This window comes from Nyctereutes procyonoides, unplaced genomic scaffold (assembly GCF_905146905.1).
Source record: "Nyctereutes procyonoides isolate TBG_1078 unplaced genomic scaffold, NYPRO_anot_genome, whole genome shotgun sequence".
Lineage (NCBI taxonomy): Eukaryota > Metazoa > Chordata > Mammalia > Carnivora > Canidae > Nyctereutes > Nyctereutes procyonoides.
The window spans coordinates 16397293-16417320 of NW_026575155.1; the positions used below are offsets into that span (position 1 = coordinate 16397293).

Sequence of the window (20028 nt, forward strand, 5' to 3'; positions counted from 1 at the left end):
TCCACTCTCCTGCTCTCTGGAGCCCGTTTCCAGGGGGCATCGCAGCTTTGCAGGATGCTCCATACAAAGATTGAAGCTATTAGGACAATGATGGGGTGCGTTCTGGAAAATCAGGTAGCTTTTCTTTGTTCTCAGTCAGTCCTGGTAGAGCTTCAGTGGGTTAGAAGAATTTGACCTTTTTCAGGTATAACTTGAGGGGGCAGGGGTGTTAGTCTGCAGAGGAGCAGCGAGTGGGCAGCTCTAGAGGGTGGAAGGCCAGTTTCAGGGTGTCTGTGGGGTTGGCTGCAGAGCCTTTCTGTTCTTGCTGTGTACATAGATGGCTGTGTTCTCTCTGTGTCTTCTTGTGGGCTTGTCTCTTCCTGTGTATCCACATTTTCTCTTTAAAAGGGCACCAGATTAGATCAGGGCCTGGAGACCTTAAAGACTTGATTTCCAAATATGGTCACACTCAGAGGTCCTGGGGGTTAGGACTTTAACAGGAATTTTGTGGGGGCACACCGTTCAGCGTGTGGCAGGCACTGGGGTCAGTCACATTGAAGTCTGCCATTAGTGTGCTAGTTGACCTCTGATCTTTTAAAATTGAATTTAGGACAGAAATTAAAGATTTATTCCATGAGATAGTGTAAGAAAAATTACCTTACGGTCCCCATTTACATGAGCTTTACTCTAACAGTTTTTTTCCAAGAGAGCTAGCTTGGGGGATGTAGGGGGCACTTTATTGGGAGGCTCTGTACCCAGGTGTGTTTGTGTGAGACTTTGTTATGAGGATGAACACAGGTGAAGCAGGAGAGAGCTTCTACTGCTTGCCCTCAGGGCCACTCAGCAGAAGAGTGGCAATTTTTGTACATTAACCTTGGAACCTTCTAAGGAGGCCATAGGGATGGCAATCCAAGGTAAGAAATCTGAGGCTGATTATTTTCTTACTTTAATGATTTCTAAGATGATTATCAAATAAAGAAATACAATGAAAAATGCTAAGTTAAAACATAAAAATTGTCTTTATTTGAACAGAACATGTAATAAGAGTAACCCAAACTACTTTGCATCAGGTCCGGTTCAAGGCTGATTCATTTGACCATCACCACAGCCCTAGGTGTTATTTCCCATTTCACAGGTAGCCCTCTGAGGCCCAGGAGGGGTGGCACACTCAACTGAGGGGCTCTCTTTGCCCATCTGACAGCTGCGCTTGGCTGCTCCCCAGAAGCCATGCTCCTCTCAGCAGAGATCATCTCGTTATGTGGTTTTGGGGAGGTCTTTTATTTATTTATTTTTTAATGTTCGTGATAGCAAAATAAGCCAGTGTGTTAATGGCCCACATCAATTCCCAACGATTTAAGATCAATACAAAAGCAATTTGGATAATGGTTTTGCTTAAAGTTTGAGGATCTCCAGTGTAAGAGTTTGAGTCATCTACATTAAAAGGTTCTTTTTTAGCCTAAGGATAATGTGGTTATCCTCTCATTTTATGGGAGCTAATGGACCTTGCAGTTCTGTTAACACTAAGATAAAAGAGCTGAGTAAAAACTGAGCCTGTAGCGTGAAGTCACACATACCTGGATGCAAAACTAGGATCCCCAAGAGCCAGCTTTGTGTTCTGAATGGGCGGACCCCTGTAGCCTTGCCGTCCTGATCTGTGAAGGCTGGTCGTGCCCTAGCAGGGACTGCGAGGACTAACTCAGAGAAGCCACGTGTCTCGTGTCTTGTGTGTCCTGTGCACACAGAGTGTTCTGTATGTATTTTAGTTCCTACTAGCGTCTGGATGCATATTGAGTTTATTTGGGTGAGGAAATCCACGTTCACTTCCTGGGGTTTCCTTTTCTGCATGATGATTGTGGCCGTTTGCGTGAAGCAGAAGCAGTAGCTGCGGGCCATACGCTCAGGAGGTTGCTGGTGGAGCTGAGCCAGCTCCCTCTCTCCTCAGCTTTGTGGTCTTGGGCAACATACTCAGCTTTTCCGATCCTCATTCTCCTTGGGGAAAACGGTTCGAACCACATGGAGGTGTCGTAAGGGTGGAGTTAGACTGTGAATGTCAAGGGCTGGGTTTTCTTGAGATCAATAACTTAAAGGTATAAAACAATCTTGTGATGTCATTTTACTAAATATAAAATTGTATAAGTTGCCAATTCAGTACGTTCTATAGCCCATGTTGCCTGTTGTAACTCTGTTCTTTATTCCTGTTGTAGGTGCTGGAGATCAGAATTTATTTACCTCTATTTATCCAACGCTTTCCCAGCAGCTTCCAAGAGAACCCATGGAATGGAGAAGGTGTGGCATATTTGTTCTTTGGCTTTATCTCCCTCTATATTTTGTAGACATTTCTGTGAGCAAATGAGGTCGTAAAAGTTAAAGCCTAAGTTCTAAGGTGTTTTGTAAAGAAACTGAACATATCACATAATCTGTGGGACTCACTTTTTAAGGATTATGTTGATTTTCTTACTGAGACCTAGGGTGGTAGAAACAAGACAGTTCTTTTGATTTAAAGGTTCTCTTTTATAGGAATGACATCTGATTCCTCGTGGTGTATCAGTGTCTTTTAAAATTTTTTTTGAATTTAAATTCAGTTTAGTTAACATATGGTATAGTATTAGCTTCAGGGGTAGAATTCAGTGATTCATCAGTTGCATATAACACCCAGTGTCCATCCCCCAGTTACTCCCTACCTTCCAGGGACCCTCAGTTTGTTTTCTGTGATTCAAAGTCTGCATCAGAGTGTCTTAAAGGTATGGGCACTTTGGAGGGGAGGCATGCGCTCAGCCTCCACATTAGTGTAGAACCCGTGGCCTTTACCTATGGTCTCAGCACGACCTCTCCACCTTGAGCTCCTGTGCTCTTTTTGTAAGGATGAGGAAGTGTACAGAAAGATGCTATTTAAAAATTGAGGGAAACCAGACCAACAATCCTATGTGTCCTTCTGTAGGCGATTGTTTGTGTCAGGACTTGTCTGGAGAAGTAGTCCATGTTTGAATTATCTTATTGGAAAACTTCTTTCTGCTATGGTTAGCTATTATTTCTAGAAAATGTTTGGATTCTGACTTGTTGGTGCAGGGAATCTGATTTTAATCGAGGTGTGTACACATTCCGGCTGTCATTCATGCTCACGTAGCCCAGCTCCTGCCACACCGTTTCCCTCTGACCAGCAGCATGCTGCACCTCCACCACCATGAAGAATTGACGTGGCTTTCTGGGTGTGACTCACCAGAGATGGGGTCTAGTCTCATTTTTGTGTGTGATACACTGTTAGAAGGAATGCGTTGAACTACTACATTGACTAGAAAGAGCAGATGGAAAGTGGGAGAATCGTTCAACATCTGAGCAGGCCCTGTGCTGTCAGCGAGAGAAGGTAACTCAGTGGAGGAAGTAACGTCTGGAGAGGACTTCTAATACGCATTAGTTAAACATGCAGAAAGAGAAAACGAAGAGGCATGTCCATGAAACAAGACCAGGGGTTGTAAGGAAACAAGGAGAGACATAGATTTAGTGTGTGTTCATCTCTTTGCCTCCCTGAACCTGCCTGAGCCAGAGGAAGGGCTGAAGAAGGGTGAGGGTGCAGAGACAGAGTGCGTGCGGGTGACACAGTGGAGACTGGACACCTGCTCGAAGAGGATGACAGTTGGAGGCCTTGGAGAGGAGGCTCAGCCCGAGTCTCGTATCTGCAGAGGCAGCTCCTGGAGACGCAGGGAGCGGGCCCAGGACCACAGCAGGCGAGGCCAGAGCATGTGGGGAGGGGACTGGCGGCGCGGGGCCACCTCTGCGGGAGCCTGCGGCTCGTGGCCAGATGAGCTCCAGGGCGGTGGATATGAGGCACCGCAGGAAGCGGGGGAAAGGGCCAGCCTGGGTGTGAGCAGGTGCGGCCAGCACCAGAGCTGTCTGCCTCCCCCACACTCTGCAGGCGGGCGGGACGGACCGGAGGGCGCCTCGAAAAGCCCTGCTCTGGCCCCCAGTGCCTTCCCCATGGGAGCAGGAGGCCTGCGGGATACTAGCCCAGAGACAGGACCGAGACAGGGACCGAGACAGGGACGGACGGGCTAGCTGAGGCTTGGCCCCGTCGGTGGCACACGGGGTTTGCAGTGCTGCCGGGCAGCTGTGAGCTGAGGGAACGAGGATGCAGGAGGACGAAAAACACATCATAGAACTGCGTAACTGGAGGTGTAGGCACATTTAGTAGGAAAGGAGTCCCGGAGTTGGGACAGAGGACGGCGACAAGGTAGTTGGGAGGGCGGGGGGCAGGCCCGAGGATGGCGGGCAGCGCTGAGCCCGCGTCTCCCATCGTGGACCTTTGGACCTTGTGTCAAAAATGAGAGTGTTCGGGGAGATGCAGTGGGCTGAATGGTGGCCCGAGGAGATGCGTCCCCCTGGAAGCTGTGAGTGTGACTTTATTTGGTGAAAGGGGTCTTGTAGCATAACGGAGGTAAGGATCATGGGAAATCAGCCTGGAGCAGTGTGGCCCTAAGTGCAGTGACAGGTGTCCCGAGAAGACATGGACGCAGACCGAGGAGAGGTCAGTGCAGAGCTGGCCTTGGAGATCGGGGCCCCCGGGGAGATCGGGGTGCCCGGGGAGAGCGGGGCCGGGCTGCAAGCCCAGACCGCCCGGGTTTGCGGGCAGGGTGGAGGGCAGGGCGGACAGACACCGGACACGGACGTGTTCTCCCACCAAGGGTCAGGGAAGCCAGCGCTGCCGGCTCCTGACCTCCCATTGCTGGTCTCCTGTGCTGCCAGAGAGTTCGTGTTGTTGTAAGCCTGTGGGTTTGTGGTCGTTGTCAGAGGAGCTCCAGGAAACTCGGAGGGGGCCGGGCGGGAGCTGCGCGTGAGTGTGAGAGAACGAGAGGCCGGTTGATGCTGCCTGACGTGTTAAAGTAGGTGCGTGTGACTGTGATAAAAATGTACAGTTGGGGATCCCTGGGTGGCGCAGCGGTTTGGCGCCTGCCTTTGGCCCAGGGCGCGATCCTGGAGACCCGGGATCGAATCCCACGTCGGGCTCCCGGTGCATGGAGCCTGCTTCTCCCTCTGCCTGTGTCTCTCTCTCTCTCTCTCTCTCTGTGTGACTATCATAAATAAATAAAAATTAAAAAAATAAAATAAAATCATGCATTAAAAAAAATGTACAGTTGATTGAGCAGACCTTGGAACGAGAATTGAAGCCAAGATTCTGCTAGCTGCAGGGACAAGCTGTAGGGCGACGAGCACATCGGGGAGTGGCAAGCCGGAGCTGCGCGGCCCTGCGGGCACCCTGGGGCTGGGTGCCCAGAGCTGCACGCGGGGGCGTTAGCTAGAGGTTTCAGAGCAGGGGGTAGAGAGTAGGGGACAGGCAGCATCTGAAAAATTAAGGTCAGGATTTTCCCTGTGGCGAATCAGGGGCTTGCTGGAACCCCCACTACAAGTCCCGTGGAATGAAAGCAAAACAAAGCGAACCAAAAGCCAGGCCAGAAAGACAGACAAAAAAAGAAACCAGATTTGCCGTCTCTGACAACATCGAAAATGGAGAGTAAGAGCCAGCACTTCCCAGAGTCCTGACGGAAAACTTCTTTCGACCTAGAAGTCTGTGCTACTCCAACTCACACGCAGAAGGGAAGACTGAGTCAGCCCCCCTCCACCACCCCTGCCATCTACCCCCTGCCCTGCCCCTTGGCCTGTGGGCTTGGCTGAGGTAGGAGTGACAGGGTTTGTCTCTTGAAGGCATGGGGGCCACCTGGGGTCACAGGATCTGTCACTTCTGGCTGCACGGAGCTTCACGTGTGTGTTCCTGTGTGCCATTTGCCTGTTGTATTCATTACTTGCCATGACGTGGAGAGGGTTGGGAAATACATAAAATGTTTTCAGACATGTCTGATCACAGACCTTACCACCCTGAAATAATGAAAGGACACATCTCAACAGGAAGGAAAATGAGCTCAGAATTCATAGATGAAAGAAGCAGCTGTCAGCAAACAAGTCATAAAAATATTTAGTTAATAAACTGAAGATATCACTCAATTTGTAAAAATTAAATCTACAATTTTAGATGTAAGGAAGAAAGCAGAGAGAAGAAAATGTACTTGTCTTGTTCAAGGAGAGGGTAGACATCTACTCTACTTTTAGAAAGAAAAATTTAAGTTTTTATGTATTAAAAATAGAAATGTAACCAACAGCAGAATAGAAATAGAAGGTTAAACTTTCAAACCAACAGAGAAAAGGATGGAAAAAGAAAACTTGATGAGTCTCACAAAGGACAGAAAAATAGCCTCTGAATAGAAAGTACACAAGTTCAAGCATCCGCATAATCGTGTTAAATACAGTTAGTTTCAGTTTATTAGGCACAGACCCCTTAGATTGGACAAAAAATACAAAATGCCTTTAGAGATGCAGCTACTAGAAGTGGGAAGTAAGTGTGAAGGAAAAACATGTAGCCTAAGGTATGTTGTAGAAGTACAGTGAAAGCGTCCACACCCTGCTAGCCCTGGCTTGGGCGTATGCAGCCTGCGGGCCTCCTCTCTGTGCCTCCCTCGGGGCCGAGGGCGCTCTCTGTTTTCTGTTTTGGGCCATACAGGGGATCATAAAACAAAAGTATTTGTGCAGTTTGAAACTTTCCTATCTTCAAACTCCCCTTTTGACCTTTGGGAATCTTTTTTTTTTTTTTTTTTTTAAATAGTGACTTACAGATTCAGTGAAGCTCTAAATAATACCCATTTTTCTCAGAAGTCTGTGTTGTTGCAAATAGTCCTGGTTAAGTCAGATATTACTGTGCGCGTGTCACCGAGTAAGGTGAAAGACTTACAGAGAGGGAGCTTTGACACGTACATAGGAAGTGTGTTTAGATATTATAGAATTCTTTTGGACAGGGTATTGCCATTATAATTCAGGATTAATACTGTATATTATACTTTGAACTCGTGGATATGATTTAATTATTGTTGCATTCCCCCCCCCTTCTTTCTGCTGAATCTTGTTGTCATTTTTCTCAGTGATGTTTTAAAAATTGTTCGTAGGTCCTATGGCCGGGCTCCAAAGATGATTCACCTAGAATCTAACTTCGTTCAATTCAAAGAGGAGCTGCTGCCCAAAGAAGGAAACAAAGCCCTACTTACTTTCCCCTTCCTTCATATTTATTGGACGGAATGCTGTGTAAGTATTCACAAAAGGAGAAGAAATTATGAGAAAATACCTTGGAGTAGGACTGAGAAGTCACCAGTCTGGCTTTTGTTCAGGAAACCGTAATTTTTCAGATTGACTTTTTAATGTACTCGGTGTTCTCTCTTTTCCCGTCCTCAGGCACATGCCTGGTTGTCGCCCCATGCTTCTGCTCTGGTTTGGGGTGTGCCCTCTTGGTAACCACCACGTATGATCTCACTGCTGTGTTTGGAGTTCTTGTGAGCTCCCTGCACCCTCATGGCCTCTGGGATTGTTATTTACTCCCGGCTTTGTTTGCCTAACCTCCATATTCACTGTCCTGGACTTCATACTCCCTGTGGGGCTCTCCTGAGGGCTTCCTGAGGGCAGGGGACTGACCTGCTTCCTCACCATCACAGCGCCTCCAGAGATGCTCTGGAGACCAGGGATGCTCTGGTCACCAGAGCCCTTACTAGTACTTTGCAGTTGCATATTTATGAACCTGGAAAGAAGCTTATCACTGTTGACAGAATTCTTCTGTCATTAACTGAGAGAAAACACTGTGGTTCATTTCTTGTGTGTTTTGGCTCTAATAAAACAGGCATTTAGTGAAATACAGCATACACAAATCATTACGTGTTATGACATTTTCACCTGAGGATGTAGAAGTAGTGTTGTGTGGTTTCATAAGAAAGGACTGGAAGCTTACTCCTACGCCCTTTTGCCTTTGCAGTTTTGCTTTGTAGCTTTTTCAGTGGAGTCTGTTGTGCAGAGTGGGCTTACACCGTCAGCAGTGAGCGAGATGACGTATGTGACACGTTGTCTACCAGGGAGCTCGTCAGAGGTCAGCACCCAGGGCTTTTATTGGGATTCAGGCCCATGGGCACCCACCCTCTGCCTGACTCATACCAAAACTCTAGACCCCAGAAGGAAAGAAGTATTCGGCACAAGCTGTGTTATTTGTATGAAGACCTTATGCCCAATGAGGCCCTCTGATCCCACGGTGGTGGGAACCCTCCCACAGTTCATGTTCCCAGGCCTCAGCCAAGAGCCCACCTTGTGAACTGGCCTAAGGATGGCTGTCCTGGGCCTGTGACCCTAACTGCTTCTTTCACCGCCCCCTTGGAAGTGAGGTTAGATTTGATGTTACGGTCAGAGTTTCTCCATGCTGTAATTAATGGTTTTCCCCTTGCAACTAGTAAGCCATCTCTAGGGGGAGTGGGGGGTCACTTTAAGACCACAGGATTAGGGGTACCTGGGTGGTTCAGTGGTTGAGTGTCTGCCTTTGGCTCAGGGCATGATCCCGAGGTCCTGGGATCGAGTCCTGAATTGGGCTCCCCACGGGGAGCCTGGTTCTCCCTCTTCCTGTGTCTCTGCCTCTCTCTGTGTCTCTCATGAATAAATAAATAAAATCTTTAAAAAAAAAAATAGACCACAGGATTTTCCTGCTCCTCATCCAGCATTCCCACTTCGCTTGGGCACCAGCGATGATTCTTCCTGAACCAGTCTTTCCTGAGGGCTGTGACCAGCACTCCAGACCATCAGTGGTGCTCTGCTCTGAAAGCCTCATGGGTTTCTGTCCCATTTAATGCTTTGCCATCAGTTCCATCCTTACCTGTGATGCTCAGGTCGTAAGAGTCACTTCAGACTGGCCCCTGGGTCCTTTTCAGGGACTTCTCAACTTTCAGGCACAACGAGGTATCCTGGGCTCTGGTACCTCTGCTGCCCTTGTCCTGGGGTCTACCCTTCATTCCCAGAGCCCCGGTGCCCCTGGCCTCTGGTTGACAGAGGTGGGAAGGTGTGGGTCTCAGAGACCAAGGGTTGCCACTGATGCCTCTGGTTTGAGCCTCACCCCACAGGCTCTCTGTTGCGTGGTCCCATTCTGTGTTTGCGTCTGCCCTGGCTCTGCACAGCATCACGCAGGTGCCTCCTTGCTCTGTCCTCGACACACATAGCCATGGTTTCAGCTCCTGAGCTGCAGCCAGAGGTGTCCAGAGACCTCGGCCTGCAGTCACCGTGCACCCGCATCATGGTCCGAGTTCCCACCTGGCTGGCGAGGCCGCCCTCCTTTTCATGGTTTGCCTCTTGCTCTCTCGTGGTTACTTCTCTGTAGGATTATCAGTAGCAAGTTACTGAGCTCTAGACAAAACTTTCTATGTTTTTTATTGGGACCATGTTAAGCTTATAAATTACCATATGCAGATACAATATCTTGATGGTGTGGAGATGTTCCGACCCAGAACGAGGGATATCTTTTCTATTTGTATGAGTCTGCTTCTTTGCCCTTCAGAAGTGTTTTGTGCTTTTATTCATTGCAGATTTTGCATGTTTCTGGTTAAATTTATTTCTAGGCATTTTACTTTTCTGTTGCTAAAGTACGTGGGGTTTTTCTGTCTCATGGTACCTTCTAGCTGGTTAGTGTATATGGGAAGGCTGTTGATTTTTTTTCATGTTAGCCTTGCCAGTTCTCTTACTATGTGAATTCGTTCTATCACTGGTTCCCTAGGCCCCAGAGTCTAGAGCTCTCCTACATGTCTCGTCATATCATGTCTTTCTCAGTTTTTAGGCCTCCAATAATTTCCTCTGAACTTGTTGTTAAATAGTAGTAGAGACAGTGGGCCTGGTTACCTTGTTCCTGACTTCTGTGGGGGTGCCTGCAGTGTGTGCCCGGTTGAAAGGGTGCTGGCTGTAGGGCTGAGGAAATGTGCATGAGCTTGAAGGGGGTTCCATCCCTTCCGGTTTCCTCAAGGATCTTTATTAGGAATACATTCTTGAATTTTGTTCGGAAAGGCTTTTTCAGATTTGGTGGAGATAATCATACGGATTTTTTCTACTTAAATTTACTGATATGTTGAAATATATTAATGGATTTCTTATTATTGAACCATACTTGCATTCCTGGTATAAAAACCGCTTGGTGAAAGTATTATTTTTATAAAGTGATAATGGTGTCTGTTCACCTAATTTAGGATTTTTTTTTTCATCTATGGTCACAAGTGATTGGTTTATAACTTTTTTTATATTTTCTGTCTTACACGTAAGTATCAATATTATATTTGCTTCCTAATAATTTGGAAGTTTTCAATTATTTTCTATTTTTGAGACAATTTATATGGCACCAGAACAGTTTGGTCTCTAAGATTTGATGGAATTCTCCTGTGAAACCATCTGGGCCTGGTATGTTCTTATAGGACAGTTCCTTGATCATGTTCTGTGTCCCTTTCACGGAAGTAGGTCTTTTGCAGCCATTTGGCAATTTTGATAAAACTATATTTTTCATAGAAATTGTACATTTCAGTTAGGTTATAAAAATTTCATTGAGGTGTGCAAAGTGGTCTTTTTTTGGACTTTTAACATATGCTCTTTTGGCAATTATTATTTTTTTGTATGTTTGTATTTTCCCCCTTTTCTACCTTGGTTACATTAGCTCTTTGTAGTTTGTGGATTCTTCTAACCAGAGAACCAGGGTTTTCATTTCTGACATACCACTAGTCTGTTTTCTACTTTATGAATTTTTGCTTTCATTTTTATTTCCTTCCTTTTGTTTTTATTTTTCTTCCTTTTGTTTTCTTATGGTTTACTTTGTTCTTTTTCTAGTTTCTTTCTTTCTTTCTTTCTTGAGTTGGGAATGCATTTCTTTTGTTTTTTTTTTTAATTTAAAAAAATTTTATTTATTTATGACAGTCAGAGAGAGAGAGAGAGAGAGAGAGAGAGAGAGAGAGGCAGAGACACAGGCAGAGGGAGAAGCAGGCTCCATGCACCGGGAGCCTGACATGGGATTCAATTCCGGGTCTCCAGGATCGCACCCTGGGCCAAAGGCAGGCGCCAAACCGCTGCACCACCCAGGGATCCCAGGGATCCCTATTTTCATTTTAAATTTAAATGATACAGATCTTTAGAGATAGGAATTTAAATCCCAATAGTCAGTCATTTTCATAAATTCTCTGTTTTTTGGCAGCCCTAGTGGCGCAGCGGTTTAGCACTGCCTGCAGCCCAGGGTGTGATCCTGGAGACCTGGGATCGAGTCCCACATCGGGCTTCCTGCATGGAGCTTGCTTCTCCCTCTCCCTGTGTCTCTGCCTCTCTCTCTCTCTCTCTCTCTCTCTCTCTCTCTCTCTGAATGAATAAATAAATAAATCTTTAAAAAAAAATAAATTCTCTGTTTTTAGTTTGTATTGGCTCTTTCACTCAACAGTTTAACATGAAGTTAATTTCCAGAAAAAAATTCTTAAAATTTTTTACTTTAAATTTTCTAATTTAATCGCATTGTGATTAGGATATTTATAATTTGCTTTATGAATTATTTACTTTTTCTCTGTGATCTAATAAATGATCAGTTTTTGTGGATGTTCCATGTGTGTTTGAGAATGTATTTTCTCTGCTTTTTAGATTATAATGCTAAACATAGATCCCTAAGAGCTGTCTTACTGATTTAATGTTTAGGTCATTTATATTATTTTTGTTATTTTTTTATTTGTTTTGTTCACTTGACCTGCTTGTGGCTGACAGCGGTGTGTTAGAGTCTTCTGTTACTGGTGTGTTTCTGTTTCTCTTGCTTGCATCATCTGTGGTTTGTGTTTTATGTAGATGGTTCATGCATCATTTAGTGCATAGGTATTTGTGACTATTACAGTTTCTATGGCGTGAAATACGTCATTTTAAAAAATGGTTTCTGAGTAGAGTTGATCATGTGTAGGAAGACCATGTCTGCCTGAAGGTAATAATTGGTTTTCTCCTATATTTTCTCTTAATAGTTTTATAATTTGTGTTTTATATTTGAATCTGTAGAGCTTCAAGTTTTTTTGTGTGTGTGCAGCAGGAGGTGTGGAGGTTTAGGGTCTAACTTTACAGTCTTAACTAGGTAGCACATTGGCCTAACATCATTTCATAATTGTCTGTCTCTTTTCCACGTATTGAAGACGTCACCTTTTTTTTTTTTATTTTTTATTTATTTATGATAGTCACAGAGAGAGAGAGAGAGAGGCAGAGACACAGGCAAAAGGAGAAGCAGGCTCCATGCACCGGGAGCCCGATGTGGGATTCGATCCCGGGTCTCCAGGATCGCGCCCTGGGCCAAAGGCAGGCGCCAAACCGCTGCGCCACCCAGGGATCCCTGGGTGTCACCTTTATGTTAAACCAGTGGTCATGTGTGTGCAATATTGTGTTGATCGTCATCTATTCTGTGCCAGGACCAGACTTTTAATTATTACATTTTTATAACATGTATTGATAATCTGCTCTTTTAAAGTAAATCCCTTGTCAAGTATACTTTTTTTTCCATATAAATTGTAGAATCAGATTGTTAGTTGTACAAATTTTATTTTCCAAAAATGACTGTATCCACATATTCCATCTCCCATGCTCTTCTCTATGTGGCAGTGACATTCTTCCATTGAAAGGCCGGGTCTGTGTTTCCTCTAGTTTACTCTGAAGTGGCCCCTCTGACTGGGAGGAGAGGCACTCTCACTTTTGAGACTAAGTCATAAAAGGTAATACACCTTCTCTGGGATCCACTTGGGATGCATGCTCTCAGAGCCCAGCCACCATTCTTTGAGGAAGTCAAGGGCCCACATGGGGAGGCCACCTGGAGGTGTGCAGCCCCGGTCCCAGCAGATTCTGGCCAACAGGCTAGCATCTGGCAGCAGACATGTGATGGGTTTCTTGTTCCAGCCTTCATGTTCCAGCCCACTCCACACTGGGTGGGGCAGGCAAGCTATGCACCTGGTCTTGCCGAGGTTGTAGATTGGTGGCAGAACGAATGTTCTGGACTGCTGCATGTTGTCATGCTTTGTTACAAAGCCATACGGAACAGGAGGAGCAGTTGAAAAGAGAAAAAGAAACCAGGGAGGTATTTTGGTTGGGATTGCTTTGAATAAGTTGCAGATTCATTTGGGGAGAATTTTAATCACAAATCTTTGCATGTGGAACCATGGTTTTTGTTTCTCCATTCTTTATGCCTTTTTGATACCCTTAGTAATGTGTGCTAATGTTTTTCATAGAAGTCTTGGATTTTTATTGCTAGATACACTTTTTGTGTACATTATGAATGGAGGGGTTCCCCCCCCCCCCTTAAAATCACATTTTCTAATAGGGATCCTGTGTTTTGTTGTTGTTTTGCTTTATTTTTGATCATTATCTATTAAGGGAAGTTTTCTAGAACAAGTAGATAATGTTTAGGATTTTAGAATTAAAAGTAGAACCCCTGTACGTTAGTAGTTGCTTTTGAGTTTCTAGCATGCATCTTCAACATCACCTCCTCCCTTCATATGGTGCTGGGCCATCGCCCACCTTTGCGCAGGCCCGCGGGTCCCATGCTTGTTACAGACCTGACAGTGCGTTGTTACTGTTTTTGCTTTAGACAGTTATGTGGTAGAAATTAGACGTAGGAAGTATGTCTCTTAGCTACCACTTCAGGGCTCCTCTTTCCTTTGCTATAGGGCAGGTCCATGGTGAGACTTCTTTCAGTTCTGTGCAGCTGAGGAGGCCTTTATTTTCGCAAAATTTTTTGCAGGATGAGAATTCTAGAACTGACAGTTCTTTATTTGTTCCCAGCATGTAAGAGACTTGGCTCCAAGGTCTTGGTTTACATTGTGACGGATGAGTCTTTCATTCTTGTCGTTGTTATTTTGTATCTAGTGTATCTTTTTTTCCCCCCTTCCATGGTTAAAGGTTTTTTTCTGGGATCCCTGGGTGGCGCAGCAGTTTGGCGCCTGCCTTTGGCCCAGGGCGCGATCCTGGAGACCCGGGATCGAATCCCACGTCGGGCTCCCGGTGCATGGAGCCTGCTTCTCTCTCTGCCTATGTCTCTGCCTCTCTCTCTTTCTCTCTCTGTGACTATCATAAATAAATAAAAAATAAAAAATAAAAAAATAAAGGTTTTTTTCTTTGTCACTGGTTTTACACTATGGTGTGCCCTGGTGTATTTTTCTTTGTGTATCTTGTGCTTGTGCTGTGGGTTTGTAATTTTGACTTAGATTTGGAACATTTTTGGTTGTTATTCCTTCAGATACTTGTTGTGTTCCTCTCTTCTCCTCTGAGGACTCCAGTCACTCACATATCAGGTACTGGAACACCGACAGCTCAATGACACTGTGTTGGTGGCTTCTCAGTCTTTCTGTTTCATTTGGATGATTTCTGCTTCTGTGTCTTCACATTAACTAGTCGTTCTTCTGTGGTGTCTAAACTGCTCTTAATCCGTCCCATCCAGTGTATTTTGCAGTTGAGATGTGGTTTTCATCTCCAGAAGATCCGTAAGGGTCTCTACGTTTTTAAAATATCCTCCATGTCTCTGCTTAACATCGGTTTTTCCTCTGATGGAATCTTCCTGAACACATGGATTGTGGTCACAATATGTTTTTTAATGGTTTTGTCTACTAATTCAGTTATCTGTGTTATTACTGAGTCTCTTTTGTTGATTGATTTTTCTACTTGTTATAGACCACATATTCTTCTTTGACTGCTCGGCAATTTTTTTATGGGCTGCCATGCATTGTGAATTTTATCTTCTTGAGTGCTTACATCCTACAAATTTTCTTGAGCTTTGTGTCATTAAGTTACTAGAGTGTGATCGTCTCAGGTGTGGCTCTTGTGACCTGTGGGTCTGGAATAGAGGTCAGTCAGGCACTGATTCTCTCCTCCTTCCCGATTTCTCCACCTAGTGGATCTGAAGGTTCCCAGCCCCATCTGTGTGGCAGCTGAGTCCTGTCTGGAGGGGTCTCTCCCTGGCTCTGAGTCGCTGTTACACTTGTGTGCTGGTCAGCCTCCTGCTGAGCACTTGAGGGGCCCCCTGACCTCTGGCCTCCTGTGAAGTCAGCTGTCCTTGCCTCCCAGGGCACTGTGCCTGCTGTTGGCTCTATGCAGGGTGCCTGGCATACAGGACCTCAGTGCCCCTCGTGGTGCCACAGGCCGGGAGCTTCCAGCAGTCATTCAGCTCCCTGCCTCTTCGTTTTGTCTGGAGGTCATCCTGTGTATTGATGTCAGGATGCACCCGCTGATTTCTGATTTGGGGAGGGTACTTTCCTATTGGTATTGATTTTCATGCTCACATTGTCCCAGATTTGGCTTCTAAGACCTTTGGACATGTCCTTATTTTCTGAGCTCTCCCTAACACAAGGTATGCCAGGGTTGTCCCGTCCTTTCCCTGCCTGAGCCCAGGGGTCAGCCGGTTCCCAGCGAGCGCTGAGCGCTGGTTCGTCTTGGTGGGAAACTGTATTTAGAAACCAAGCCCCGGAGCTAGACGTGTTATCTCTGGAGCCTTTGCAGTGGGCCCAGCTGGGAAATACATGTATGTGTGCCTCTGTGTGCCCACCCATGCACACATTTACATTCATTTCCGTTTGTAGGTGTACATGTGTGCACATACACGTGTGCATGTGTATACACAGTCCGATTCCAGTCCTGCACCACACGGCAGTTCTTTCTTCCTTTTCCATGTCCGTAACTCGTTCTCCGGCATGGAGAGGCCAGGTGCTCACTGTGCTTCGGAGGTTTGCTTATTTGAATAACTGCTGTTAGGGAGTATCCTGCCACTGCTGTCCTGCTCCTCTGCACGCCCCCCCCCCAGCATGGTGCCCCCTCCCTGCCCTGGGACTGATGCTCCACATTGGATCACTTCCCTTCTCCCCTCAGCTGATCCACAACACTCTAGATTAAGCCACCCCAACAGGGAGCCCCTCTTTGCCCTTCTTGGTCTCTGACACCTCCTGCCAGCCCTATGGTCCTTCATCCTCTCACTTGGGCTTCCATATCTTGTGCTGTGTTACCCTTCTTGCCCTTTGTGCCTCTGGCGCCCAGGCAGGGCCACTCCCCACCTTGGTGCCCTCCTCATCCCTGACCGTGGGAAACTTCCCCACCTTCCCTGACTTTGTTTCCTGGAGACATCCTTAACTTTACTGGCTCAGCTCGGGCTCTTCTTCTGAACAGTCAGCGGGTCTTTTTAGTGGTTTGCTCACTGTTGCAAGTGAGGGCCTAGATTACATACCACTTACTTCACCAGAACTGTGGGGACACAGCCAGGTCTCTGCTGCAACCAGAGCATCCCAAGAGGGGGCGATTGTGTTCCCTCAGGGGGTGTGGGAGTGCCTCCCTGGTTTGGAGAGCTGGGAGCCAGGGCTGGGGGTGCTGGCGTGGGGAGAGGGTGCCTGGCACCAGCCCTGGGGTGGCCTTCCCGTGCTTCTTGGCTCTTCCCGCTCCCTGTCCTGCACCCTGAGGTTTGATTTTAAAGACGTTGGGGTCTGTGGCCTTTGGTTTCACTCTGCAGGCATGATGCTTGTGGGCTCCTAGAGCCCAGTAGGGCGCTGGCATTGCGAGGCGGAAGCATCCAGCCCAAAGAGCTGCCTTTCCGTGGAGGCTGTAGTCTTCACGAGATGGTTTTCCTCGTTTTTTTTTCTTTTTTTTCAGCAGAAGATCTTTCCAGTTTGTATTTGTTTTTAATTTAAACTGAGGACACAGTGGGTTTAAAAATCACACTAAAAATGAAAAGTACTCACTTCAGTACTCACTTTCACTTACCAATTAAACCAAAGAGGAACTGGGTACAGAAATTGGGATTCTTCATTCATAGATTGATCCCGTTAGCATATTTGAGAGAAACTAAAAAATCCAGAGAAAATATGGGCACGATAACAAGGAATCTTTCTATTAAAGAAAAGGGGGAGGGATACATATTTAAACAGTAGCTATATAGTATAGTTTGTGAAAGTTTTTAATTGCCTGATTTGGATATGAATTAAGCGTCTTGGTTTTAGATTTTCACTCCAAGTCTGATAAGTAGATTTATGGAGTGTAAGGGCGATCATCAACAGTTACCAAAGGTAAGGAAATGTTCTGTGTTCCCACTTTTTTCCAGATAAGCTGAGGCAGGCTCATGGGCTTTTGTGCAGGCTGGTGTTTGGGACTCTGGGTCAGAAGCAGCAATGATTTTCCTTTTTTTTAGGACCAAGATGATTCTCCTTTCGGTCTTTCTGAATGAGAACAGCCTTCAAGAAGCCCTAGATTGGGGATGCCTGGGTGGCTCAGCAGAACATCTGTCTGCCTTTGGCCCAGGGCATGATCCTGGGGTCCTGGGATCAAGTCCCACATCGGGCTCCCTGCGAGGAGCTTGCTTTTCCTTCTGCCTATGTCTGCTTCTCTGTGTCTCTCATGAATGAATAAATAAAATCTTTAAAAAAAAAAACAACAACAACCCTAGATTGTCATCTTGGGCTTAGGTCCGAGGCTGCCTTGCACCTGCTGTGGCCTGCAAGTGGCATTCAGGTCAGAGTGGTTCTAGGGGTGGGCAAGGAGTTGGGGAGCCATGAAGGACACTGCTTGAAGGCAGCCTAGGTGTCCTTCAGATGTGAGGCCTCTGGGCCGCGAGACCTGGGTGGGAGGAGCCGCTTCGACATGAGGCAGGTGGCAGGTGGGATTATGCAGTTCTTGGGCACGAGGCCTTTGGCAGAGCCAACCTGAGTTTTTAAAGTCCCAGTTTACCCAGTGGCCTGTGTTGCTGTGGGTAGGTCTGCCTCAGTCTCTTCCTCTGAGACGTTAGGACCATCTCCTGTCATCGGGGCAGGTGGGCATGGGGCCTGGCGTGCAGTGTCGCAACTCCCAGTGAGGCCGTGCTGTGGCCGATGTAGCTGTTAGTGGACACCTTGTGCTGTTGCACTGAAGGGTGTTGATGAATTTTGCTTCACAGTGACTTATTTGTTTTTAGGATACAGAAGTGTACAAAGCTACGGTAAAAGACGACCTTACCAAGTGGCAGAATGTTCTGAAAGCTCATAGCTCTGTGGACTGGCTGATAGTGGTAGTTGAAAACGATGCCAAGAAAAAAAACAAAACCAACATCCTTCCCCGAACTTCTATTGTGGACAAAATAAGGAATGATTTTTGTAATAAACAGAGTGACAGGTAAGTATACCTTGAATTTTACCCCATTGGCTGACCCCAGGGTGATAGAGATTACTAGGAGTAGCCCAGGTCACCGCCTCCCGGCCTCCCGGGTACACTGGCTGGAATGCTGGAAGTTGTAACTACGGCGGGAGAGACCACACCGGGGTCCCCTTGGAGGATCCCCTGAGCATGTTAGTGCAGCCGGGGCTTTGGGAAGTGTCGTCCTCGTGGACAGCAGGGTTCCCTGCATGCACTTAGTGAGGGTGCCCTGTGTTTCATTTACCTTCGTATCTATCAAGAGTTCCTCAGAACCAAGATTCTAAAATGCTGACTTAATCTTCAGAATCTGTAGAAGGGAACCTCGAGGGTCTGGTGTCGGCATCCCTGCACGGACTCTACTTTCCCCTTGCTTCTCTCTGTCTGGCCCTGTTCTGTCTCCTGGGGGGGGGCAGCTCGCCTCCCTTCTCTGCTGTGAGGCCTAGCTGGGCACGCTGGCCTACCTCCTGGTGCCCGGTGGTGGTGTGCTCAGTGCCTTAACTCCCCCCGGGTCCTGGGGTCTGGTGCTGGGTATGGGGGGGGTCCCACGGGGACACAGGGCACTGCTTCACACCCATGTCGCCACACCCATGGCACCCCGGCGGTCAGTGCTCAGAGCATGACGAGAGATTGGAGCCGGGGGCTCGGCTACCGAGCAAAGGGTATTGAGGTGCTGGGGATGGGCTCCGGTGGAAGGCCCGGGTATGTGGCCGGGAGCATGACTGACACTGTCCTGTGCTGTTCTCATTCTGAGACCACATCCTGTGTCGGAGCCACCCAATAAGTTGACAGTTCTTCAACTTAACTGTAGGCTTCCTTTTAATGTTCCACATGGTTCTGGGCACAGAGTAATGTTCAAGCTTACTTATAGTTTGAAATAAATGTTAGATTGTGGAGCTTATGGTTCATCTTAGAGAAATTTCGTGGCATCTGGACTTGTGGGACTTTTTCCTAAGGCCTGTTATTCATAAGTTACTTAGCCTGAAGGAATCAGCTTCGCATTTCAACAAGATGCCCCTTGACTGAGTGTCCTTCCTGTGTGGTTCGGGAATACTGCACACTTGTTCTGGAAAGGAGGAGGAGCAGCCGCCAAGAGGCTCTGGGGTTCCTCAGGAGTGTGGGGGGGTGGGCAGCACGGGGTAGCGAAGGGGTGGGGAGCGGTGACTGGCAGCCAGACCTAATGGCCTCTTGGTCTCATTTCAGTGTGATTTTATTAAGTACATAACCTGGGACTAATGGGGCATATTAGTCTAAACCTGTGACATGTTTGAAGTGTAAGATTTTTTTCAAAGTGCCTGTTGATTCCTTTTAAGTCTATGTTATAATTTTATCTGACAGCTTAAAGTGTGTTCCTGCTGAGTCCATCGAAACCTAGCTTGTTTGTAATGAGTCATTCTTTATCCATACACATAAAGTCTAACTTACTAAAATTTTTAACATTTCCTCTCAGTATATAAACATGCCTTCCAGCATTTAGATTTTCATTAATTCGCAAGCTCCCTTTAACAAATCTGTACTTTATTTTTTAAAGAGCGGGGTCAGATTTATATATATATGAGTTTGATAACATCCGTATCAGCAATTGTTTTATTAGCTGGTGTGATTTCTGGCCTCTGGAAATGATGGTGCACTTGGCCATGGGGAGGCTTACTGGTTTAATTTTAACCTTGTATGTAATTCGTGATTATAAACATTGCATGTTCATGGTAGGGTTGTAAGAAGAAGGTAATGAGTAAAATGAAAATAGATCTTAGCTCTTAGTATTTGGTATGTATGTTTCAAACTTTTCCTCTTTATGTGCCCACAAAGAACACGTGTGTGTGTGCACAGTATACCATGCACAATGTTTTATACTTGCTTTTTTGTCCTTAATATGTTATAAAAATATTTCCATGAGCAATAGGTGTATTTCTCCACCATTACTGCCAGTGAGTGTGTAACACTCCCTAGTGGTGATGTACTGGGTCTTTATCCAGTCCTCTGCTGGATGGACGCGTTACCACTTAGGATGAACAGCATTGGAAACTTCTTTTGAGC

General features: G+C 46.4%; 1 protein-coding gene across 3 annotated transcripts in view; it reads left to right on the top strand.

Annotated features, from left to right (window-relative positions):
* Positions 1-20028, top strand: part of TRAPPC10 (trafficking protein particle complex subunit 10) — an 87218-nt gene that overhangs the window by 17032 nt on the left and 50158 nt on the right. For 2 of the 3 annotated variants that reach the window (XM_055313417.1, XM_055313418.1), the window contains exons 2-4: positions 2184-2265; positions 6963-7098; positions 17777-17973. In XM_055313417.1, coding sequence (XP_055169392.1) covers positions 2184-2265; positions 6963-7098; positions 17777-17973 — 415 coding nt within the window. Of the gene's footprint in view, positions 1-2183; positions 2266-6962; positions 7099-17776; positions 17974-20028 lie in introns of those variants that run through there. The other variant, XM_055313419.1, reaches the window with a different exon arrangement.